This window comes from Bubalus bubalis, chromosome 3, assembly GCF_019923935.1.
Source record: "Bubalus bubalis isolate 160015118507 breed Murrah chromosome 3, NDDB_SH_1, whole genome shotgun sequence".
Taxonomy (NCBI): Eukaryota; Metazoa; Chordata; class Mammalia; order Artiodactyla; family Bovidae; genus Bubalus; species Bubalus bubalis.
In genome coordinates, this window is record NC_059159.1 from 49,197,641 (window position 1) to 49,223,650 (window position 26,010).

A 26,010-nucleotide genomic window follows, 5' to 3' on the forward strand; every position below is an offset into this window, starting at 1 on the left:
TCTGGACTTAGTTTTGAATCCTGGTTCTAACCCCCATAACCTGCAGCACGGCCAGTTCATAGAATTTCTCTGAGTTTCCGTTCTGTGAAATGGAGATAGGGTACCTAACACCTGCGGTCCACGTGAGAATTCAATGAGAGACTGTGTGAGCAGCGTCTTTCCCAGTAAACCATAACCGTTTTGTTGTTGTTTAGTCGCTGTTGTGTCTGACTCTTTTGTGACCCCATGGACTGTAGCCTGCCAAGCTCCTCTGTTCATGGGATTTCCCGGGCAAGAATACTGGAGTGGGTTGCCACTTCCTTCTCCAGGGCATCTTCCCAACCCAGGGATCGAACCCACGTCTCCTGCATTGGCAGAAGGATTCTTTATCACTGAACCACCAGGAAAGTCCAAACCACAATTACTGCCACCATTATCGTTATCGGAGTTCCCTGGTGGCTCAGACAATAAAGCATCTGTCTACAATGCGGGAGACCCAGGTTCAAGCCCTGGGTTGGGAAGATCCCCTGGAGAAGGAAATGGCAATCCACTCCAGTACTATTGCCTGGAAAATCCCATGGACAGAGGAGCCTGGTAGGCTACAGTCTATGGGGTCACAAAGAGTCGGACACAACTGAGCGACTTCACTTTCACTTTCACTTTATCATTATCACAGAAAGCTAAACAAGTGGTCATGGCAAGAGTCAGTTCAGTTCAATTGCTCAGCCGTGTCCAACTCTGTGACCCCACGGGCTGTAGCACAGGCTTCCCTGTTCATCACCAACTCACAGAGCTTGCTCAAACTCATGTCTGTCAAGTCAGTGATGCCATCCAACCATCTCATCCTTTGTCATCCCCTTCTCCTCCCACCCTCAATCTTTCCCAGCATCAGGGTCTTTTCCAATGAGTCAGTTCTTTGCATCAGGTGGCCAAAGTACTGGAGTTTCAGCTTCAGCATCAGTCCTTCCAATGAATATTCAGGACTGATTTCCTTTAGGATTGACTGGTTGGATCTCCTTGCAGTCCAAGGGACTCTCAAGAGTCTTCTCCAACACCACAGTTCAAAACCATCAATTCTTCTTTAGAATTGATGTTCAGCTTTCTTTATAGCCCAACTCTCACACCCATACATGACTACTGGAAAAACCATAGCTTTGAGTGTAGGACCTTTGTTGGCAAAATAATGTCTCTGCTTTTTAATATGCTATCTAGGTTGGTTGTAGCTTTTCTGCCATAGCTTTTCAAGCCTCTTTTGTGACAGGCAGCAGGAATCTATTTCCTTTTCAGTTTCACACATTGGGGCCTTATTGCTAAGAGACAGTGAAATGTTCTGGCCCTGAGGCTGGGGTACAGGATGCTACACCTCGGGAGGTGTCCCTGTCATCAGCTCCCAGGGTGGGCAGCACATGAGCTGTGACCATCTCCTGGGAAATGTGCCCAGGGCCACCCAGATGACAGGCTGAAGCCCAGTGCTCAGGGAAGTTTTGGTCTGCACTCCTCATGATATGCTTACTTCCCATCACGGTCCCTGCAACCAAGGTATGGTCTCTAACCAAGCCCCAAACATACCTGGATGCAGAAAAGAGCTCTACAGTGGCCTAGGAGAAACGAACATCCAGACTCAAGACTCGCAACTTGAGTTGCGAGTCCCCATCCCCAAGACAAAGTCCCCATCCCCGAGCCCCCACCTTCTCCCCTCTTTCCCCTCCAAATCCCAATCTCTGAGCCAGGAGGACAGGAGGCGCCTCGAGACGCATCTTCCCTTGACCCTTCTCCCCGGGGAGGAGAGCATCTCTTCTGTACCTGAGCCCCCGCCCTCCTGGCCACGCTGACAGCGCTGTGGCCCCACCTGCCCATGGTGACCACAGCGTGACCCTGGCCCTGGAATGTCCAGCACAATAGGAGTGGCAGGAGGAGCCCTTTGCCTCTGTCAGCGGCTGATTGGTTACAAGGTGCCCTACACACACATGGTCAGCAGAATCAGCTGTTTTCAGCGTTGCCCCTCCCGGCTTTACAATCACACGCCAGCATGCAGCCCAGGGTTGTCATGGCTTTGTGTCCCTCATGCATGCTTAATTGACAATTAAGTTGGGGCTTTGAACAAGCCTGGCTGCCGCTGATGGGCCTTCATCTTTCCAGGGAGCGTCACAGGGGCACCCTTTGTTTGCTCTGCTTGGGGGCCTGGAGTTACTGTAGCGGGCTGCCAGCAGCCATTTATCTTCAGCCGGGAAGGCCTTTATCTGCAGCCCCCCATCCCAGCTCTCGCCAGCAGGAGCTGTCCCCGGTTATAGGCCCTGTGACAGCCCATTCTGAGGCCATTGAGCAGGCCCCGAGTGATGGCCCCGACCTCCATTCTGGAGCAGAATCAAGGGAAAGGCCCCCCAAAGGTCAGAGAGCAGGGCTGTGGTGAGGAAGCGGACTGGTTGGAGACTGGTGCCTGTATTGATCTGCCGGAGGAGGAGGAGGAAGTTGGCGTGGGATGGAAGCTGGGCCAGCCTTGGCTCAAGCCCTGGGATCGGCTACATCATCTCTGGTGGCCTTGCGTACTGTCCCCTCCTGACTGTGGCAAACTCGCCCAGCTGCCTCCAGCAAGGTCTCTTGGCCTCCTTGCAACAAGGGAGAGGCAGAGGTCTCCATCAGCCTTCACTCACTCAACACCTGATCTCCTGTATCACCTTTCAAGGAGGTAGAGGCTCATTCTCCTGGAAATAAAGGGAGTCCCAGAGGCGAGAAGGAGCCTCGCAGGATAACCTTTGCATGCCCTGAGCCCCAAAGCCTCTTTACCCAAGAGGAGATGCGTCTTTCTTTTGTGTTGTTGTTTTGTTATCATTTTACTTCTTTATTTTTGGCAGTGCGGGGCCTTTGTTGCTGTGTGGGTTTTCTCTGATTAAAGCAAGCAGGAGCTATTTTCTAGTTGTGATGCAAGGACTTCTCTTGTTCCAGAGCAAGGATGCACAGGCTTGAGTAATTGCGACTCCCAGGCTTCAGAGCACAGGCTCAATAGTTCCCTGGTGGCTCAGTGGTAAAGAAGCCACCTGCCAACGTAGGAGACATGGGTTCGATCCCTGATCTGGGAAGATCCCACATGCCGTGGGGCAACTAAGCCGGTGGGCTACTACTGTTATAGAGACGTGTATTTCTGTGGCTGCTTGCTCCTCCCTCCCTGCAAATGCTATTCCTCCCTCTCCTAGCCCAGGGCTGTCCTTGTCCCGCCCGCCCCCCTCACCACCCCCGCCCCGCCATGGTCAGATCAGAGCTGGAGAACCAGAGAATCCTGCCTCCTGCCTCCCCCTCATCCCCTGTTACATGTCTAACTTGCCTGCAGAAATCTAACCCTGGGTCTTAGACTAACCAGATCCTGGGTCAGGACATCCATGTGGTCACTCTGACTTTCCCTGACAGTGAAATCTACAGAATCCAAGGAAATCTCAAAAGTGCCCAGTGGCAGGGCTGTGAGTAACTTTGAATAATCAGCTAATGCTGATTGAGCCCTTCCTGGATACCAGGCCCTGGGCTGATATTTGCATCATCTTATTTAATCCTCACAACTTCGTAGGATAGACACTGTCTATATCCTTACCCCATTTTATAATCAAGGAAGGTGAGGTGTTTAGAATGCAAGTATTTTGTCCAACTTCCCCAGTGGCTCAGTGGTAAAGAATCTGCCTGCAATTCAGGAGACGCAGGTTCAATCCCTGGGTGGGGAAAAATCTCCTGAAAGATGAAATGGCAACCCACTCCAGTATTCTTGCCTGGAGAATCCCATGGACAGAGGGGCCTGACAGGCTACAGTCCACAGGATCGCAAAGAGTCGAACACGACTGAGTGACTGAGCATGCATGCACATAGAGTTCATAAGCGGCAGAGACCGGTTTTGAAGGGATACACCCGACTTTCTCTTTGCATTACGCAGATGCTAAGCACTTTCAAGCATGGAAATCAACACACACAGGATCCTCCCACAGTTCCTTTTTCTCCCACGTTCTTACTATTCCTCTTTGAATGACAAAGGGGCTTTAAGGGTGGGGTCTCCCAGTCTGGCTATTTTGCGGCTTCCCCGCCTTACTCCACCCCCCACCCCCGCAACTGTTGCCCCTGACCAAGGTGGATTCTGTGCCCTGCCCAGGGAAGAAATCAAAGCCCCCTCTTCCACCACCCCGTCCCCATCTGGGTGGAGATTTGAACTGCCCTTGCAGTCGGCACTGTCTGGGGCACTAAATGCCTTAACAACTTAATGGGGCTGTGGAGACGGTGCGAGCACCTCGGCTCACCTCTGGAGTCCCGCCCACTCCCGGGGCAGCAGACAAGCTGAGGGGGTTTATGAGGGCAGTTGTAAAAATATTCATCTCCGCAGCAGCAAACCTCCCCATAGTAAAGAAGCCCCATTGTCCCTCAGCAGAAGCTTCTTTTCGTTCAGAAGAGAAGCAAGCCCTGCCTTGAGTCGTCTGCTATTTTAGAAAACATGTTTATAGAGATGTGGAGTTCCGGGGTGGCCAGGGCTCCAGTGTTCTCCTTGTAGGGACTTTATCTGACTGCCTTTTTATCTGTTGAATTCAAAGGTCATTTTATCTTGCGGGTACCACCCCATCGGCTGCCACTAGATTGGGGAAGACAATCAGGATATTAATGAGATTAAGAGGCCCAGCTTTCAGAGCATTCTGCTGGCAGCCTCCCCCTGATAGCGGGCCAGCCCTGGTCTGCATACAAAGAAGCCCGGCTGCCCAGGCCAGTGGGGCTCCAGCCTCGTCACAAAGGGGCCGAGCAGATACTGGAGTCCTATCGCTGGAGCAGCCCTACCTGCCTGCCTAATCCCCCTGAAGGACCCTTAGGGAATTCAAGGACTCCTTGCTGCCTCCCGTGAGGTCCTTAGGTAGAAGGAAGCTGCATGCAAGCACATTGCCCCTGCCTGCAGGTTATGGGAGAAGTGTCCTTGGAGTCTGTTTGTTGAAGGTTTGATGGAAACTGACAAGAACTGGGAGAGAATTAAGCGCCAAGGGTGCAGAAAGAGAGAGGCAGGGAGCTGTGCAAGGTTTGAAGCTAACTGCTCAATAGGAAACCACAATATCAAACATGAATGGGGAGGGGAAAAAAGCATATATATGTATATACCATAATGTATGTGTGTATATTTGAAATCTAGCCCCAAAATAAAGTCAAATACATTCAATCCTGGTTATCATCCTAGCTGTTCATAAGAACTCTGCTATAGAACTTCCCTGGTGGTTCAGTGGTCCAGTGGTTAAGAATTTGCCTGTCAATACAGGGGACACAGGTTCGATCCCTGGTTGGGGTAGATCCCGCATGCCTCGAAGCAACTAAGCCCAGGCACCCCAACTACTGAGCCCACACGCCGCAACTACTGAAGCCCGTGTACCTAGAGCCCAGGTACCACAACAAGAGAAGCCACCGCGATAAGAAGCCCATGTAACACAACTAGAGAGGAGCCCCACTCGCTGCAGCTAGAGAAGGCCCACATGTAGCAATGAAGACCCAGCGCAGCCCCTCAAAAAGGAACTCTAGTGTTGAGGTTGGCAAACTTTATGTAAAGAGCCAGATGGTGACTGTGTCAGGCTTTTCAGGCCATATTGTCTCAGTCACAGCTGCTCAGCTCTGCCTTTGGAGAGCAAAAGCAGCCATGGACCAGGTGTGAACAAATGAACATGGCTGTGGTGGGGATTAAAATTTCAATTTCCTATGATTTTTGTGTATCACAGAATACTCTTTTTTCTTTTTAAAAACCACTTAAGGATATAAAAACCATTCTGAGCTCATAGTTCACACAAAAACAGGCTGCTTTGGCCTGCAGACCACTGTTTGCTGACCTGTGTTCTAGGACAGCGGTTCCTAAATCTCACCACACCTTAGAATCAACCGGAGGACTTCTAAAAACCCCAGTGCCTGGCCGTGCCATAGATGTCTGACTATCAACAACACTGACATTTAATACATGCTAAAGATACTCCAGGCTATGGTTTTTCCAGTAGTCATGTACAGATATGAGAGTTGGGCAGTAAAGAAGACTGAGTGCAGAAGTGCCTTCGGACTGTGGTGTTGGAGAAGACTCTTGAGAGTCCCTTGGACTGCAAGGAGATCCAACCAGTCCATTCTGAAGGACATCAGCCCTGGGATTTCTTTGGAAGGAATGATGCTAGAGCTGAAATTCCAGTACTTTGGCCACCTCATGCCAAGAGTTGACTCATTGGAAAAGACTCTGATGCTGGGAGGGATTGGGGGCAGGAGGAGAAGGGGACGACAGAGGATGAGATGGCTGGATGGCATCACTGACTCGATGGACGTGAGTCTGAGTGAACTCCGGGAGTTGGTGATGGACAGGGAGGCCTGGCGTGCTGCAATTCATGGGGTCGCAAAGAGTTGGACACGACTGAGCGACTGAACTGAGCTGAACTCATGCAGATGCCAAAGGATTAAATGAGATAATATATGTAAAGCACCCAGGATGTAGCAGGCTCTCATAAATGGTACCTATTAGCAGTCCTGGCAGAGCTTAGTGGTTTGGGTTATTCCTCTTTCCTTCTGTTCCTCTTATCTTTCGATCTTGACTTTGAGACAGTTTGAGTAGTTCTACTAGATAATCATCTTGGTGTTTGTGGCAGACTCAGGCTGGCTTCTTGGAGTAATTGGGTCTGAGGAAGGCTTTCCTACTTCCAGGAAGGACTGCTCTGTGATAGCCATAGGGCATTTGCAATACCACGGGCTTTTCCAATGACTCAGCAGTAAAGCATCTACCTGCCATGCAGGAGACCCGGGTTCGATCCCTGGGTCAGGAAGATTCCCTGGAGGAGGAAATGACAACCCACTCCAGTATTCTTGCCTGGAAAATTCCATGGACAGAGGAGCCTGGTGGGTTACAGTTCATGGGGTCACAAAGAGTCAGATGTACATGACTGAGTGACTGAGCACACATCCATTGCCATAGGTTTCAGTGGATTGATGCTAAACAGTGAGAGAAAGCTGGGAAGAACCATGGATGGCCATGGGGTACAGGGGGGTCATGACCATGTAGCAAAAGGTCAGGTACATAAGATGACCCCGAATTTCCCCCACCTAATAAGGCATTCCTTTCCTTTAATGAAAGATGTGAGTACCCTTGCTTGTTGGTAATTAGTCCTGGAAACCTGCCACTTAGAGGGGGTGTGGTGCTTTACTGGTGAAGGCCAAATCTGAGAAGCTTCATGACCTTTGTTCTTAGGAAGGAAGCTCCCCAAACTTCAGGCAAAAGAGCAGTAAGAAGGGGTTGGGTGGACGCAGTTCCCACAGTGAACACCAGAAACCTCAGATACTCCTGAGGGCTGAATTTCTAGAAGCGACGTTCCTCTACCTGAGCCATCTGCTTTAAGACACCTCCCTAGCACCCTCTGGTCTGGCTTCAGCAGCCCTGTCCAAACCACACCTGTGTGAGTTCAGCCACGGAGGAGCTTGACCAGCAAGGCTCAGTCTCTCCAGTGCTCTCGGGTAGTCAAGAGATTTCTCAGGACGTGTACACTGCGTGTCCCTGCCAAGCTGGAGACACACCGTTCGTGTAGACGCTCTTTAGTGTCTAATGACTTTCCAAAGGGAAGTCCACATCCCCCAGGCGAACTGGTCACAGGCAGTCCCTTGTCAGGACCATGCTCAGAGAGGTGTGTCTGGGTAGCAAGGTATAGCACCCCAAACAAGCTTGGGCTTGAATTGTGATTCAGTCACTGTCTGGCCATATGGCCTCAAATGAGTGACTTAGCTTCTCTGAGCCTTGGTTTCTTCATTTGTTAAATGGGGATCATAATATATATCTCCTTCAGGCTATCATTTGAGGCTTAAACTTGATAAAATGCATCCAGCACCCCCACATGGTGCTTGACCCGGAAGGAGTTATTGGGTTGACTCAGGTACCCTCAGGGCGTCAGGAGATAGGAAGAGCTTTGGTTCTCCCTGAATTCTGGACAAGGTTGTGGTTTGCAGTTTCACCCTGGAAGAGTTTCCCTTTTCATGAACCCTGCTAGTCATTTGAGACATCAGGGAGAATGAAACTCAAGTATCGACAAGATCTGTGGTTCTCAGATCTGCTTCCCAGGCCACATCAAAGGCATCTGGGGAGCTTATTATTATAAAAGTACCTATGTCTTTGGGGCTTCCCAGATGTCTCAATGGTAAAGAACCTGCCTGCCGATGCAGGAGATGCAGGAGACACGGGTTCAATCCCTGGGTGAGGAAAGCCATTTCATCCCACTCCAGCTTTCTTGCCTGGAAAATCCCATGAACAGAGGAGTCTGGTGGGCTGCAGGCCATGGGGTCACAAACAGTCGGACACATCTAAGCAACTGAAAACACGCACAGACCCCCTTCAACTCCTTTTAGAGTCAGAATATGGAATAAGTGGACAGGCAGGGGAAGTTTCAACAACTCCCTAAGAAATGTGGATGGATAGTCAGGGTTGGACATCACAGGCTAGATGGGGCAAGGCTGGAGTCTAAAGGGGTTGGAGGCAGTCTTGAAGGTCTCCTGTCAAAGCAGAAGAAGTGAGAGAGCTGGTCTGAGGGTCCTAGACTAGGATCCAGGAGCCCCGAGGCACTGAGAAGCAGGGGTGACCTTGGGCCAATCGTCTAACATCTCAGAGATTCTGGCCGATGAGACCTTTCAGCTCTGACAGGTTATTATTTGGAGACTGGGGCTCCGGGGCTCTGCTGTTTAAAGCTGCAGAGGGAATTTGGCCATTGTGATATTTTATTGTTAAGCTCATATCTGCCTCTCTCCCTCCTGGTCACCCTCGCTCCCTTTCTCCTTCCCCATTTCAGGAACTGTGTGCCTTCCACCTTTATTAGGGACCATTAGAGCTTTACAGCTCCAGCAGATTGGGTGGGGCCAGTCACAATAAACAGATTTATAATGGGTATAAACGAGACACCTATAACTGCTGAAAATTAACACTTTCAGGACCTTTGAGTGGCAGCGTGCCTGCCCAGGCCTTCTGGCCCTGCCCGCTACAGGGGGCATCTTTGCAGTTGGCACCTGTCGGATCGGGCTGGCAGTGAGGCCCAGTGAGTCCTTGCTTAGCAAGGATGGAAAACCTCTGGACAGCAACTCCCATTTGTGAAACATCGGTTTACATGGTGGATGCAAAATAGGAGCTTAATTTATCTCGGGATGTCTTAGGGATGGAAATGGAAATGAGCCTTTTCCTCCTTTTTGAGACTCCTATTTCCGGGTGGAGTGTAGGGTTTGCATTCCTACCTGTCAAAGACAGAGAAACAAGACGAGTCAGTCTTACTCTCACCATGAAGAAGGTCATCCCTGAACCCGCTAAAACTCCAGCTCATCCAGGAGGGAGAGAGACAGATGCTGAGCTTAACATGCATGCCGAGTGAGAGAAACGTGGGCTGTGCTGACATCTAAGCCCGAGTTGGCTTTTTTCACCACTGAGTTTCCAGCCCACAGCCCCGTGCCTGGCACACGATACACCTTCTATGTATTTGTGGACTGACAGTATCTCTTCCAGACAGCTTCCTATCCAAAAGCCTCATACGTAAATGCCCTGCTTTATAAGTCTCTTATTCACTTTCAAGCTGAACGTGAAATTACTTTCATTCTATTCATAATGTATGTACATGTTATTATATAAAGTATATTCTCCCCTTTCTAGAAACGATGTCATTCAGCTCCACTTCCATGAATACTGCTTAACTAAAGTATACAGTTCGCCAAAAAAATCACTCACTGTTAAACACTACCAGGAAGTCTTCAAAGAACAAGTTATTATTCTTTCTCCCTTAAGTTCTACTAATTTAGCTTTTCCTAGTTTGGTGTACTAGCTTGGATTACTAGTTCAGTTTTAGTTCTACTAGATGACTTCCTTTTTCAAAAAGTTTATATTGGAGTATAGTTGATTTGTAATGTGTTAGTTTCAAGTGTACAGCAAAGTGAATCAGTTATATATACATGAAAGAGTGAAAGTGAAAGTCGCTTAGTCGTGTCCAACTTTTTGCGACCCCATGGACTATAGAGTCCATGGAATTCTCCAGGCCAGAGTACTGGTGTGGGTAGCCTTTCCCTTCTCCAGGGGATCTTCCCGACCCAGGGATCGAACCCAGGTCTCCTGCATTGCAGGCGGATACATATCTATTCATTTTTGTAGATTCTTTTCCCGTTTAGGCCATTACAGAGTACTGAGTGGAGTTCCCTGTGCTATACAGTAGGTCTTTATTAGTTATCTGTTCTATATATAGTAGTGTGTATTTGTCAGTTCCAATCTCCCAGTTTATCCCTCCCTCCCACCCCTGGTGACCGTTAGTTTGGGGTCTACATCTGTAACTCTATTTCTGCTTTGTAGGTAAGTTCATTTGTACTCTTTTTTTTTTTTTTTTTTTTAAAGATTCCACATATAAGTGATATCATAGGATATGTGTCTTTCTCTGTCCGACGTACTTCACTCTAGATTACTTCCCTTTATCATCTCTTACCAGCATCCCTTGGGGCAAGAAAAGAGCAAGATTCACTCTTCCTGAGTTTCCATTGAGCTACTGAGGTCTAGAAAAGGGATGGGACTTACTGCCTACCAGTCATCCGGAGAGACAGTAAGGAAACCAAGCAGCTATCAGGTCTCGGGGTGCTCCCTACGCATGTTGCTGGTGCTCCCGGTCAGTGGAAGCCAGTGATCATCCACGTTCCGTGGCCTCAGTGCCCAGCACCTGCTGCTCCCTGGGCCAGCCTCCGCGGGCCTGCCTGGTGATCCGGGGCTGTCTGTCGCTGATGATGGTGATGGTGATGCTGGAGCTGCCCTCCACGGCAGTGAGAAAGGGGCTGGGGTCTGGCCGGGCAAGCGTCCCATAATGAGGCAGTTCTGACACTTGCCAGGCCTCCAAGGATCTTCTTCTCGGGTATCACCTCCCAGTAGGGTCCTGCGTATGAATAGGTCGCAGTGGAAAACCTCTCTCTTCTAAGGCAGTTTTATTAGCCCTTCAGTCACAATACAGATGTCTGTTTATGGGCCCTCACTTTTATGTGGACACCCAGTGGCTCAGTCTGCTGATGACTTTATGGCCCTCCCCATTCCCCAGCCCCACTAGGAGCGTCATGATTCTCCCCGTCAGCCCAGCCGAGGGGGCCTTTGTTGCAGCCACATTACCCTGCCAGCAAAGGCAGCCTCTCAGAAAGGAAACCCCAGGAGCCAGACTGCGGCAGGCCTCTGTCTGCCCCCACAGCCTTTAGGCCTAACGATGTCCATCGTTAACCCTTCTTAGTTTCACCTTAGACTCCTCTGGAGAAAAAGCCGTTTGAGTTACCCAGGTTGCCATGGTAAATCCTCAGTAATTGATCCTCCTGACCCCCGAATTAACCCAAGGGGCCTAAAACTGCGTTCTAACGTGGCAAGAATAAATTTGGGGTTCCTGCCAGCAGCCTAAACCCTTTAGAAATGGTCAGCCCGTGTTAACGGAGGTGCCTATTCCCACGCTGTTAAAGGCCCTGTGTATATGCTTAGGCCTCAAGAGGTAGGGAAGGATGGGAAGGATGCGGGAGGGAGGGATAGTTAGGGAGGTCGGAATAAACATGGGCACACTGCTGTATCTGAAATGGATAAATAGCAAGGACCTACTGTCTAACACCAGGAGTGCTGCTTAATGTTATGTGGCAGCCTGGATGGGAGGGAGTCTGGGGGAGATGGATATACGTATATGTATGACTGATTCCCTTCACTGTCCACCTGAGACTCTCACAACCTTGTTAATCGGCCATACTCCAATATAAAATAACAAGTTTTTTTAAAAAAAGGAAGTGGGAAATGGGTAGGCTCCCCACAAGCATCCCACCAGCAGCTCTTTCCACTCTACATAAAGCACTGTCTGGGGTCTCCGGTGGGAAAAGAAAGAGCTGCTGTGTCATACTTACTCGGCACCCGCATTTCGCACCTTCCAACATGAAGTTGCTGAAATGCATCAATGCTCTCTCTTCATTTTGATTGTATTTTAATCTCTCTCTCTCTCCATCTCTCTCAGTCCCCCTTCTTCCTCCTTAAAAATACATGTGTCTCATCAACCTCAGAAAACTCAAGAGATTCAGAGGATCAGTGATACCATCGTCACTTCTCCACTGCTTGGTCAGGTTGAAGGGCAGGTCATGCATTCATTCCTCCTGTCCTCTTATTGAGGGCAGAGCATAGTCTGTGCAAGGTTCTGAGGAAGGAGATTGTGGAGAAGACAGACAAGGTCCTGCCCTCATTGGGCTTACGTTCCAGTGAGAGATGCAGCCAAGAAATAAGAAAAGAGACAAAGTCATTTCAAACTATTTGTGCATTATCATAGGAGGCTCAGCATGTGTGTGTATGCTAAGTCACTTCAGTTGTGTCTGACTCTTTGCGACCCCATGGACTGTAGTCTGCCAGGCTTCTCTGTCCATGGGAGTCTCCAGGCAAGAATACTGGAGTGGGTTGCCATGCCCTCCTCCAGGGGATCATCCTGACCCAGGGATCGAACCCGTGTCTCTTATGTCTCCTGCATTAGCAGGCAGGTTCTTTACCGCTAGCGCCACCTGGGAAGCCCCGAGGTTCAGTCTGGGGTCAGTGTGTATCTGGGGTCAATGTTGGGCTTTCAGGAAAGGAGAGAGGTCGGCTTTAGAATAGCTCTTCTTTGCTGGGAAACCCTAGGTAAGAGGTGGTGAAAATGACTTCTTCCTCTTTGAACCTTGGCTTTCCACTCTGTCCAGTGGGCATCTGGAACCCACTGAGAAGCAGACCGTGTAAAACACTTACAGGTGTGAGGACCTCTCAGCTTCTCGAGGGTTAGCCCGGGTGGCTTCCACCTGCAATTGCATCTCCAGGCTGGCGTGCTCCCTGCAAACCCTCTGGCGTTTGCCAGCAGAAACCCTCTCTCTGCTAAGGAGCAGACGTGGTGGCTGAGCTGGGCTTTGTGTGGAGGACAGGCGGAGTTGCTGGCGCCCTGTCCACCTCCCCACCTGGGCCATTTCTCAGGTGCACGCACATTTGCTTCTTTTCTCAACCAAGATACTTTTGATAGAAGCCTTTTTCTTTCCTTGGTTACGTTTGCTTTGATTTTTATAAGAAAACCAGTTTGTGGGCTTCCCTGAAGTATCACTCAACTTTTACTCCTTGAGTTCAAGAATGTTTACCGTCCCCGCAGGTCTGTCTGTGTTTCTCCTCTTTTGAATTGGACTCCTAACTAAGCCACCTCGGGGAGAAAGAGATCTGGAATTGAAGCCAGCCCCGTGTTTAAATTGCTTTCATCTTGCCTCAGATTTTTACTCCCAGGCTTTCAGATTTTTAATCTTTGGCAAACATCCATCTGTATCCTCGGAGAGAAGAAAATGTTAATATGAACCGGCGATGGTCCTGTGTGGCCAATGAGGAAACTGAGGTAGCAATGCCAGCCTCTTGGAAAGTTTTCATTTTTTGAGTTCTCAATTTCAAGTCAGGGGAATTGTTCACATTCTTTCATCCCCAAATGAGTGTCTTAGAAGTTCACCAGTCTGAATAATTTGTCTCTGCCTCTCTCCTCAAGAAAGGGAAATCCTCAGGACTTCCCTGGTGGTCCACTGGCTAAGGCTGAGGTCCCAATGCAAGGGACCAGGGTTTGATCCCTGGTCAGGGAACCAGATCCCACATGCCTCTACTGAGTTCACTTGCCTCAACTCAAGATCCTGCAGGCGGCAACTAAAAATTAAAAAGTGACTCCTCTTTAGGAACAGGAGGAGAGGATTTATAAGGATCCATTTATAAGGATTTATAAGGACCCATTAAGACTGGCTTAATTCCTTTCTGTTGCAGCCACCACCCCCGCCAACCCAGTGTGTTTTGACTTCACAGGGAAGACAGCTCTGTCTGCTTATAATTGATGGACGCGGTTGTTTCCTTTTTGGAAGCGCTTTCTCCTCTGCACTCTTGCTCCTGCCTGATTTTTCGATTCCCATTTCCAGACCCGACAGGGCTGAGCTGCGCTCTGCGTGAGGTTAGGAACACAGGGGAAGAATGTGTGTGACAGGGCCCTGGTCGGTTGAGTAATGTTTACTCTGTTGGTGGCTGGGACGAGCCCTTGAGCTGGCAGAGGTCCACTAGCCAGAGGAACATTCCTGCATTATCAGGGATGGGTGATTGGCTTGGAAATGTCAAGGGTGAAAGGCATCCCACCGGATTCTGGGTGCAGCTCACAACCCCAGTGAAAGGGACCCCCTTTGACCCTTTGGGGGTCAAAGGCCACATGGCGTCAAGCTGAGCCTCTCTCGCTGCCCAGGAGACCCCACCTCTTTGCTTCTTTCTATAAAAGAGCAATTCTGGTCATACTTTCTAAACTGACACTGCTCTTCTGTTTGCCCAGCATTTTCTTTTCCAGGAAAACCCAGAGCTTTCCTAACTTTATATATTTTTTTCTAACTTCATTTTATTCATTTATCATTCTGGCTTCTGAGGAAGGGAGGTCTGCATGCCCAGGTTATAGACAAAAATGTTGAGGCCCAGAAATTGACGGGCCAGAAATCATCAGAAAGTCAAAGCAGAAAGGCAGAGTATGAGTTTAAAGTGGCTGGACACTGGTGCCCAGTTGATTTCTAGAACTGTGGAATTGGGGTCTCAACTGGTCTTTTTTTCACCATTTAAAAAAATTGAAGTGAGATTCCCAAGTGGCTCGGTGGTAAAAAAAAAAAAAAAAAAATCTACATGCCAGTGCAGAAGCTGCAGGATACACAAATTTGATCCCCGGGTCAGGAAGATTCCCCTGGAGGAGGAAATGGCAACCCATTCCAGTATTCTTGCCTGGAAAATCCCATGGACAGAGGAGCCTGGAGGGCTACAGTCCATGGGGTCACAAATAGTTGAACAAGACTGAGTGACTGCACACACACACACACACACACACACACACATTAGATCCTGCTGTTGAGCGGACTACATGAGACAGAAGATGGGGGGTCAAGAGTAGAGAAAGACGGCACTTTGCCCTGGCTCATCCCGAGGAGCGTGGTGCCCTGGCTCTCTGGAGCCACAAGACTCGGCTTTATGTATCCAGTCTAGACAAGTCCTGTCTACTTTCTTCCTCATAGAGTTGATGGGATGAAAAATGAATTGTGGAAGGACTTCGTAAATAAAGGGTACATGGGACAGACAAAAAAAAAATTATAGTTAATTTACAATTTTGCGTTAGTTTCAGGTATACAGCAAAGTGATTCAGTAATACATGCATATATTCTTTTTCAGGTTTCTCCCCTATAGGTTATTACAAAATATTGGGTATAGTTCCCTGCACTATTCAGTAGGTCCTTGTTGCTTATCTCGTTTGTATTTAGTAGTGTGTGTATGTTAATCCCAAACTCCTAAACTGTTTTTTGAAACTTGTCGAGAGCTCTGTGGCGGTAGTTCTGAGCTCCTGAAGCACTGGTATGGAAAGTTCCTGTGGTCAATTACACCCTAGGCAGCTCCTCCCCAGGGTCCTCCTGACAGGCGGTTGCATCCATCTTTGAAGATAGGGCCACATTCAGTTTTCTAGAACCCGACATAGCCATCGTAAAAACCACCGTGCTTTGCAAGGTCACACAATAAAATTTGCAGTGCTTATGGGAAAAAAATGGGGTTAAGGGCACAATACTCAAAAACTTCGTCAGTGATACCTTTTAAAAAAGATAAGAGTCTAATAAAAAAACATTAGCAGTTTTACACCTGTTAAATGCTTAGGAAATACATAAACGCTGTGCAACAATAAATATGGCACTTTACCTTGAGAAAGTTCTGAAGTTTGCCTATTGAAGTGGGTGTCGGAAGCAGCGAAGCTGGTGAATTATTGAGGCGGTGGGCAGAGACTTATCTGAAATCGGAAGGAAAGTTGTAACTTCAAATGATGTGGATGGATGTGGCTATGGCACATGCAGTGAATTGACGTGTTTGAAGGGTGTGAGAGTGTGTGTGTGTGTGTGTGTGTGTGTGTACATGCATTTACTGTATTCCTATGTGAATGGATAAACCAGGCCGTACTGTTTAGCACAGGGAACTCTATTCAATATCCTGGGATAACCCAGAATGGAAAATAATATAGAAAAGAATATATATATGTATATAATTAAGTCACTTTGCTGTACAGCAGAAATCAACAGAACACTGTAAATCAATGATACTTCAATTTTTTTTTTTTTTAAAAAAAGCTTTTAAAAAAACTGTAGGGTTTTTCTATTGTGGCTCCATTCAGCTGGATGCAGGTTTCTGAAACGGATGTTACACTCACGTTATTCCCTAATATATCAATAGAATTGAAGCCCATCCTTGTGTGTGTGTTAGTTGCTCAGTCGTGTCCGACTCTGTGTGACCCCATGGACTGTAGTCCGCCACCAGGCTCCTCTGTCCATGGGATTCTCCAGGCAAGAATACTGGGGTGGGTTGCCATTCCCTTCTCCAGGGGATCTTCCCAACCCAGGGATTGAACGTGGGTGTCCTGCATTGCAGGCAGATTCTTTACTATCTGAGCCACCAGGGAAGCCCAGAGTCAACCCATACTTTTGTTTAATTTGGCCTTGCCACAAAGCTTGCGAGATCTTAGTTCCCCAATCAAGGACTGAACCCACGCCCTGGATAGTGAAATCACAGCATCCTAACCACTGGACTGCCAGGGAATTCCCCCAATCCACACTTTTAGTATCAATATTAGCACAGCACTGACTATTTTGTCCTTCTGCCGGAAGGGATGCTCCCATGTTCTGGGGCTGGGATGCTCAAAGCACCTGAGGGCTTATTCTCTCATTCAGTGAATATTCACACATCAGCTGCTCTGCTAGGTTCTGAGGATGCACGAATGAGTAAACAGTCATCTCTTCCTTTAAGAGAGAGAGAAGGAAACATATCATCCAAGCATTTCTGTGCAGGTGACCAGCCTCTGCTGTCAGAGTCACTACTGCGTGTAGAATACAAAGGATAGAACAGATAACTACTGGATGAATCTAGGAGAGCTTCACGGAAGAGGTGACATTTAGCCTGCTTAACGGATGGGACATGGAGAAGAAGGGAAGACACAGGGAACAGCATAAGCAAAGGCACGGAGGCAGGAGATGGCAGGGTTCTGACATGACTGTCTGGGATGTGGTGACAGACGATACAAATAAGGCAGAATGGAGTCGTAATGGCCTAATTCTGCCAGTCTCAGGCGTAGGGGCTTTTCCAGGAGGGAGTGAAGAGCCGTGTTAAGTGTCCCACAGGGCAGTGTGATGGTGCAGTTTTGTTCTAGAAAGAAATCCCGACGTGCAGCAATGTGAAGAGTGCCCTGGAGATGGGTGTGGGTGCAGGAATGCAGGGCATGGAGAGAGGCTGGCTTCTGAAACCATAAGCTTGCAGCCATACTGGATAGAAACCAAGTGATTTGTCTCTGTCCCACATGCTGTTGGCAATTCAGAAATAGCATCATCTCCCATGATGCTGAGGACCGGAAACAGGTGAGAGTAGACACCTCCTCACTAAGGCCTCAGGAATGTCTCTAGATACCAGCTTTTTGCTGCTGGACACACTTGCTGTGGTTCTTAGGGCCAGTGATGGGGATGTGGACAATTAACTGAATTGAAACCAGGAATTGAGTGGGAAATACGTGGCCACTCTCTGGCCTTCTCATTGCTCCTGTGGGAGCTCTGTGGCTATCTGCCTGGCACCTTTAGCCAGCCACTTTTAAACCAGAGCATCATATATTCATTTTCAGAGAAGGGAATATGCCATTCCACTTCTTCCAGGCTTCCTGCCATGGTGCCTGGCACAGGATAGGTGCTCAGTGAAGTTCTGAGGTCTGTAAATTCAATCTTCCTAAAAATGCCTTTTAGACAAAGACCATCCCCCCACAGGAGGAACAGATGTGTCTCAAGTAACTCTTATATGCCAAACATGATCCGGGTAATTTCACACCCGTTAACACATCCATTCTTTTCCCCAGTGGCTGAAGAGATGGAAACCGTTAACAATAAAGAAACCAAAGATCAGAGAGGTTAAGTAATTCCCCCAAGGTCACACAGCTCTTATGTAGTAGAATCAGGATCTAAACCCCAGTCATCTGGCACCAGAGCCTATTCTGCTTCGGTTCTCCTTTCAAGCCCTCTTCTGAGTTTGTGAAATACACAAGGACCTGGCCTCTCCATCCTGTAAGAAGAACACATGGCTGGTCTTGCCGGGGGCAGAGACCTTGTGATATTACCCTTCACCTCGGCATCCCCTTTTAAGGTGGCTGGCCCATTACGGCCTCCCTCTCAGGAGCCTGAGTGATTGCCAAATTCTTGGTGAGAGAAGCATCAGCAGGAAAGGTTACAGGTGCCCCTGGAGCAGGTTGTTGCAATATTTGATTATCCATTTGGCTGTTACAGAAAAATTCTTAACTGTAATTGATGTTAGTTGCTGTAATAGTATATTGCCTGTATTTCTACCTCTAGTAATGGGCTTTATGTGCTTGATTTTAATATCCTTGAGCCTGGGCAAGTGCATGTGCATGCTAAGATGCTTTAGTCACGTCTGATTCTTTGCAGCCCTATGGACTGTAGCCCACCAGGCTTCCCTGTCCATGGGATTTTCCAGGCAAGAATACTGGTGGGTTGCCATGCCTTCCTTCAGGGGATCTTGCCAACCCAGGGTTCGAGCCCCAGTCTCTTATGTTTCCTGGGTTGGCAGGTGGGTTCTTTACCACTATGCTGTGCTTAGTCAGTCATGTCTGACTCTGCGACCCCATAGATAGCAGGCTCCTCTGTCCATGGGATTCTCCAGGCAAGAATACTGGAGTGGGTTGCCATGCCCTCCTCTGGGGTCCACCACTCATGCCACTATTGGTAAAGGTATTTCTGCCTCTAGTAATGGGCTTTATGTGCGACATTTTAATATCCTTGAGCCTGGGCAAGTGTGCAAGTCTTTTTAAAAGAAACATGGTTTCCTTGCACAGAACTGATCAGTTTTGAGAGATCATAATAAATGCCCTTAAAGTGGTCTTTGTAGGTGTGAAACAAACGGTGAGACTTTGAACTGGTCCCTCTTAGCCGTGGGTTTCCTGGTGGCTTAGACAGTAAAGAATCTGCCTGCAATGCAGAAGACCCAGGTTCAATCCTTAGGTCGGCAAGATCTCCTGGAGAAGGAAATGGCAACCCACTCCAAAACTCTTGTCTGGAGAGTCCCGTGGACAGAAGAGCCTGGTGGTGGGCTACAGTCCGTGGGGCTGCAGAAAGTCTGACACAACTGAGCAACTAACACTTTGACTCTTAGTAAGTGGTATTAAGTCTGCTTAATTTATCAGGTCATGTTCATGCTCTGATTTTATATACTTGTATCCATCAATAAACATTGTGATACTTGAAAAAAAATCACCTGCTTCCCACCACACTTTGCAGTGGTAAAAGCCCCTCCTCTCCACCCCCCCCACCCCCCCCCCCCAACCAAAGCAGGCAGTCCTCTGACTGAGAGCTGAAGAGGGGCTGGAGCTCACCCTATACACTGACGGCAGAGCTGAGCTCAAAACAGAGATCCCCTAGTCCCCAGCCAGACACTGTCTCTTAACCAGAGGTCCTTCAGGGAGGGTGTGGAGGTCTAGGCCCATTTGCCTTTCGAGAGCATCTCCCTGTTACATTTCTCCCATAATGAGGTTCTGCTAGGGGAGAAAACAAGGACTGCAAAGTGCCGCAGCCTTGGGCTATACCGCCTGGATCCTAACAAATGGCTCTTGCCTCCCTCCTGCCAGGCTCCCATGTAAAGCAGGCTTTTGTTTCCTGTGGATACCTTTGGTTAATTATTTTTAAATAAATAATTATGTAGCCTGGGGGTAGGGGAGAAGTCTCCCGGTGACCCATATTTGATCGTCTGAGGACTGGCCCTCTTCCTTCAGCCAAATTAAATAGGGGAAAGCTAGCGTCTGTTTGACTTGAGACCAAATCGATGATGGGGACAAGCTGGGAGGTGAAAACTCACTTGACTCCCAGCGTTATCACTACACTCTCAGGAGCAGAGCATCTTGGGGAGGTAAATAGCTGGTCAGGGAGTCAGAGGAAGTGGGAGAAAAGCAGGGTGAAGTCCATTTTCTCTGAAAGGAAAGAACAAGAGGGCAGGGGCCAGGTCTCCCTCCCAAGTTGCTTCCAGGATGAAGCATCAGTGGTTGCAGCAGAGCCAGATTCTTTGGGAGTGATTCTCCGTGGGAAGTAATTCCATTCAGGACTTAGAATCTACCCTCCATTGTCCAGAATTCTGGAGTCTTAGGACAAATATCTTTGAGTCCACTCCTACACCAGCTCCCTTCCTGTAGGATCCCAAGCCGTGGGTGTGATTTATTTGACTTTCTACGAGGAGTTTCCTAGATGTTATTTCTGATCCAGACTAGCCATATTAAGGAAGCGATCTCTTCTTTTTACAAGAGGAAACTGAACCACAGAGAGAGAAGTGATTTCCCCAAGATCACACATCTTTGCTCTTTGTTAAGAGCAAAGTTAGGATTGAAATCCAAGTTTGTCCCGCTCCAGAGCACACAGTCTTCCCATTAGCCCTCCTCGTTAGAAAACCCTTCCTTTTATTGATTTGAAATCTGCCTCCCCCCTTTTCCGGTGGACCCAGCTGCCTACTGAGCTCACAAAGTTTCAGATCTCTCTTCTCCTAGGTAAGCATCCTGCTGGGAACCCAGGGGCAGATATGAGCGGAGCAAAAGGACCTAATTTAAACCCAGTGGGATGGAGTAGGGGGTAGTGGCAATGAGACCTAGGAACTGCAGATAGGTCCAGAGGAAGACAGACAGGACTGGGCAGGCGATGTTGGTTTGGAGACGTGGAGGTCTTCCTTTATTCCTTTGAACGTTGTGGCCCCTGTTCCCCCTAAAATATAGTGCCCCAGCCCTGTATCGACTGAATTCCTGCCTCCGACACCACCCCCATCAGCAGCCCCTTGCATCAAAGGAAACAACCAACAGAAAAAGCACACACACAGAACACGCATCAGACCACTTTGTAGTCTGACAAGCTGCTCTTGAAGGTTAGACTCCTGCTCCAGCATGTGTTTGTTTTCTCCCCACCTTTCTTAAGCTCTAGGTCATTTCAGCCCTGGGGAACGTCCTTCGAACAATCCAAGGAAAACTGGCTTGGGTCTCCTCTTGGCAAGCTCCGTCTTGGTGAATTACAGGCTACTGGTTATGGCAGCCCTGCCTGGCTCTCAGGGGAGCTTTTGTAGCCTCCTCGAGCAGGTTGGGGGGGGTGCTCCCCTGGGGGCCAGAGGCGGGGCAGGGGGTGAGCGGACCAACAGAACTTGAATGCTTGATGCAGTGATGTTTCATCCTGGGGAACTGGGCGGAAGGAGAAATGAAGGAGAATTTGGCCCTCCGTGCCAAAGGATTCCTTAGGCATTTGTTCTCTGTCTCTTGCAGGTAGGAACAGGGTCCCCTAAACCTGTCAAATCCAAGGCAGAAAATAAGAACGCGGTCTTTCTCAGCTTTGAGCTTAGGGCAGGATGGCCCAGCTACCCCCTCAGCTTTGTCTCTGGCTGTTTCATGGGCACATCAAACAGGACTTGAACTCTGTACACTGGCTCCAGGTTCTCTTCCCCCTTCAGCTTCCTCCAGTCTCCCAGCACTGTCCCTTTCCTGAGGAGAGGGAGAGTCAGAGCAGCGAGGCTGTACACATGCTTGCTTCTCCCCTCCCTTGCAGACCAAACAGCAGTGGTCTGCTAGGCATTCACTTCCTGCCTGTGGGTGCTGCCTGCCCCACCTCTGGGCAGACACACCTTCCCCTGGGCCCTGGAAGTCAGCCAAAGGGGACCCCACTGAAGGAATGTGAGTTCCAGGACCAAAGCATCCTAGCTACAGCCCTGGCCCCATCGTGCTCTGCTGTTGTCCCATCGGTCACTGGGCCTTGGCCAGAATGGTGGTACACAGAACAATGCATTTTGTTGTGGCCCTTACAAGGGTCATGGCTTCCCTGATAGCTCAGTTGGTAAAGAATCCACCTGCAATGCAGGAGACCCCAGGTCTATTCCTGGGTCGGGAAGAACCACTGGAGAAGGGATAGGCTACCCATTCCAGTATTCTTGGGCTTCCCTTGTAGCTCAGCTGGTAAGGAATCTGCCTGCAATGCAGGAGACCTGGGTTCGATCCCTAGGTTGGGAAGATACCCTGGAGAAGGGAAAAGGCTACCCACTCAAGTATTCTGGCCTGGAGAATACCATGGACTACAGTCCATGGAGTCACAAAGAGTTGGACACGACGGAGCCACTTTCACTTTCAAGGGTCACTGGGCCAGTGCGTCTCTGTAAAACCTGTCAGCTCATGCTCTGCAGCCCTACATAGCCAAGCAATGCCAGGGAAACATTTCTAAAAGGTATTTTGAAGAGCAAAAGAAATACTCCAGCTGGGATGGGAAAGCCCCTAAAACCTAAAAGCACTATGTAGAAGCAACAAGAAGTAGAATCCATTCATCTGTTCGTTCATTCATTTGACATATTTATCATGTGGCTACCAAGGGAAGGGGCTTCCCAGGTGGCTCAGTGGTAAGGAATCTGTCTGCCAATGCAGGAGACACAGGTTCAATCCTTGGATCGGGAAGGTCCCCTGGAGAAGAAAAGGGCCACCTACTCCAGTATACTTGCTTGGAAAATCCCACAGAGGGAGGAGCCCGGCAGGCTATAGTCCGTGAAGTCGAAAAGAATCAAACACGACCTAGCAACTAAACAACACCAACCAAGAGAATACAGCAAGGAGCAAAACAACACAGAAATAAAAACACGCTGCCCTCATGGAGCTTCCATTCCAGACTTCAAGCAGAGGCCAAGCAACCTCTGCCCTAGAGAAAGACAGCTGATATGTCTCACAGACAGACAGGGGAAAGAAGGCAGTGTTTTCCCTGCTTGTCAGCCACCCTAGAAAACAAGTGATCCCGGGGGGGTCAGGTGGCACTAATATTCCGCTGTTGGGTCTGCCTTGTTTTGCAGGAGTGCGTTACAGCCAGCAGACAAGCAATGAGGTCACTTCCTCCTCAACAATCAGTCACCATGGCAACAGCGCCATGGTGACTAGCCAGTCGGTTTTACAGCAAGTCTCTCCAGCCAGCCTGGACCCGGGCCACAATCTCCTCTCACCTGATGGTAAAATGGTGAGTACACCTGGGCCATTGTAGCTCTGGAGCTGATAAGATAAGAGGCAAAACAAACACAACTTCTCACAAGGCCTGCCTGAAACAATGAACCATTGTAGCCCCACCGGGGAAAACGGGGGCCGTCCAGAGTTGGAACGGAAAGGTAGAGCCGGTGACCCAGCCTCCGGCGGGTGGAAGAGGTGTTCGGTTTGAACCCAGCCAATAAATCTGACAGAGCCCTGCTCTCATTTTATTGATTGAATGCCTCATAAAGGAGCAAGCCGGGTGGGACCCTGTTTGTTTTGGGGCTGCCAGTGACATTTAAGTTGATAAAAATGTTCATTCATCCCCACCCCCCCCTCAACCAACCCAGGGCCTCCAAAGCCAGATTTTTTAACCCAGGGAGCACGTCACTTTGAAACAAGCCCCCCCTCCCCTTTCTCTTCAGCACTCCCCTGATGCTCCCCAGGAGGGTGAGGGAAGTCAGGATTGAGTGGGTGGCAGGAGGTGGTGAAGCTTGCGGCCCTAGGGTTTTGAAGGCCACTGGGTGCCCGTGAGGATCTTAGCACAGAACAGTGTGTGGGGTGGGGCTTATTGCAGGGGCGGGGAGTGGGGAACACCGACTTTGAAGTTTGCAATGACCGGGTTCCAATCCCAGCTCTGGCACTTAATAGCCGTGTAGCCTTGGCCAGGTTCTAAGCTCTTTCTTTCTCGTCTATAAAACGTGGGTAATAACACTAGGGTTGTTGGCGGAACAAATATGATAACACGAGAGGTACTCCGCACTGTGTTTGGGACGGTAAATATTCCGTGAATGACAGCATGGTGGTTCTTAGGTGAATATCAGTATTCTTTTCCCCTCAGTGACGTTCTCTCTACCAGTAACCACAGCCTACCCTCTCAGATGTCAGCTGAGCACCCCGGTGAGGAATAGAGTAGTTGATGCTGAATTTTCAAGGTTCTAAGCCGCAAGCAGCACCAGCGCACCCTGGGGAGGGTGGCTTCCGAGACAACACGAGCGTGGCGACACTGGGAAGGGTAGGACGTGGAAAACTTGATTCTTCGGGTCATGCTCTGTGTTTCAGGGGAGGGAGGAGCTGCGGATTCCTGGCTTCTGAGCCTGAGGTGGAGCCCTGCACCCTCAAGGCGTCTGACCCGGAGGCAGGTGGGGGGCAGGGCAGGGAGCCGAGGCCATTTTAGACCTTGACGTGTGCGCTGTGTAGGCAACACAGGAATGATGAGTCACAGGTGATTGAGTCCCCAGCTCCCCGGAGGAAAAACAAAGTGTAGTTTCCGAGGGGGGCGCCAACTCTAGTCTGGGGACCTGAGCCGATGGCTTCCTGGTCCTGGGATCTGCAACGGGAGACAGAAGATGTTCCCGTGGGAGGCATTTTGCAGCCCCCTTGCCCACCCCTCATCCCTTAAGCTTCTTCTTTGGCTGCCTCGTGAGACCCAAGGATTGCCCAGACTTCCCCGGAGGAGGAGGGGAGCCTTGAGGAAGAGATCATGGCTCCCCAGTGGAGGACATCTGGAGGGAGACCTCTCCTGTTGCTTGAAGGTCCCTGTGAGCCCTTCTTTCCTTCCTCCTGAGAAGCAAACGGCCTCGCCCAGGCTGGGGCGCTCCACAGGCAGCCTCAGGACACGCTCTTTTCTTCCTCTTCTGCTCAACAGCACCCTAATGGGCAGTCTGTTATTGGATTGATGATTGACCAGGACAGCACACCTCAACGTTAGCAAACACCTGGAAGCTTGTTTGCAGCGACCAGCTTTTCACTAGTTTCCAACACCCTGGCTTGTATGTTATGTCACTATCGCTGGGTGCCCAAATTCAGGAGTCTGTTTTCGGTTAATAGGTAACCAGCCCATCGCAGATCTTGGTCCACCAAAGACAGAAGTGGAGAGGATGGTTAAAAATAACGCCGGCAAGGGAACCAGTGTGCCCACGTCTTGGGCTGTTGTTGTTTATCAGCCAAAGGATGGACATTGCCTAATTTCAGTTTCCTCATCTGGAAAATGGGGGATAACAATGCCTGCGTCACTGGGGTGGGGCGAGGATTGCCTGTAATTCTGCTGTTTTGGGGGTGAGCCCCAGCCAGGGAATGACAGTCTCTGTGTGCTGACTTCAAGTAGAATGTGCATATGAAATCATTCCCCAGGGATTGGTTTTGGAAACGAGGGTGACGCATTTGAGCTTTCTTTTTCACTCCAGGGACCCCATCCCATTCCCGAGTGGCACACGTCCACAAAGAGCTGGCCAGCTTTCAGGTTGCCGTCTGTGAGTGTTGAACCTTGTGTTTAGAAAAGCACACACCGGATACTCTCACGGCACCAAAGCAACAGACCCCCACGGTGAAAAGCTCAGCCCTAGAGGCAGATCGCCTGCCCTTCATGGCCACTGTACCACTTGCGCACATTTCTTAGTTTCTCCAAACTTCCGTTCCCTTGTCTGCAAAGGAGGGGTAACAGCATCACCCTCATAGGCAGTAGGCATGTGGAGCGCATAGCAAAGGACTGCAGAAGGCAACGCTGATACCATCCAAACTCTCCAGATTACCCTGTGAGGATGGAGACTGATACTCTTGGCAGCTCCCTGTCTTCCATCAGTCCTGGAGGCAAAGAGGTGATCGTTGCGTTTTATTCATTTTTTTATGTCATTTTTAAAATGACATTCATTTTTTCTCTTTTTTTTTTGATGTGGATCATTTTTAAAGTCTTTATTGAATTTGTTGCCGTATCATTTTTTTTTTTTTGGCATCGAGGCATCTGGGATCTTAGTCCTCTGACCAGGGATGGAACCTGCAACCCCTACATTGGAAGGTGAAGTTTTAACCACTGGACCACCAAGGAAGTCCCAATGGTTGCATTTTAGAGTAGGAAGGAACTTGACCAAGGTGACCCCCCCAAATAGGAAGGAGATAGAGTTTGGGGTCCAGCAAAACTGGATTTGAATTCTGGCTTCCTTGCTTACTAGTCAGGTGACACAGAGCTACTCTC

General features: G+C 49.3%; 1 protein-coding gene across 4 annotated transcripts in view; it reads left to right on the forward strand.

The window, feature by feature from the left end:
• HNF1B (HNF1 homeobox B) overlaps positions 1–26,010 on the forward strand; it is a 61,289-nt gene that overhangs the window by 14,401 nt on the left and 20,878 nt on the right. For all 4 annotated transcript variants that reach the window (XM_006065501.3, XM_006065502.3, XM_006065503.3 and 1 more), the window contains exon 5: positions 22,874–23,034. In XM_006065501.3, coding sequence (XP_006065563.1) covers positions 22,874–23,034 — 161 coding nt within the window. The remainder of the gene's footprint in view (positions 1–22,873; positions 23,035–26,010) is intronic.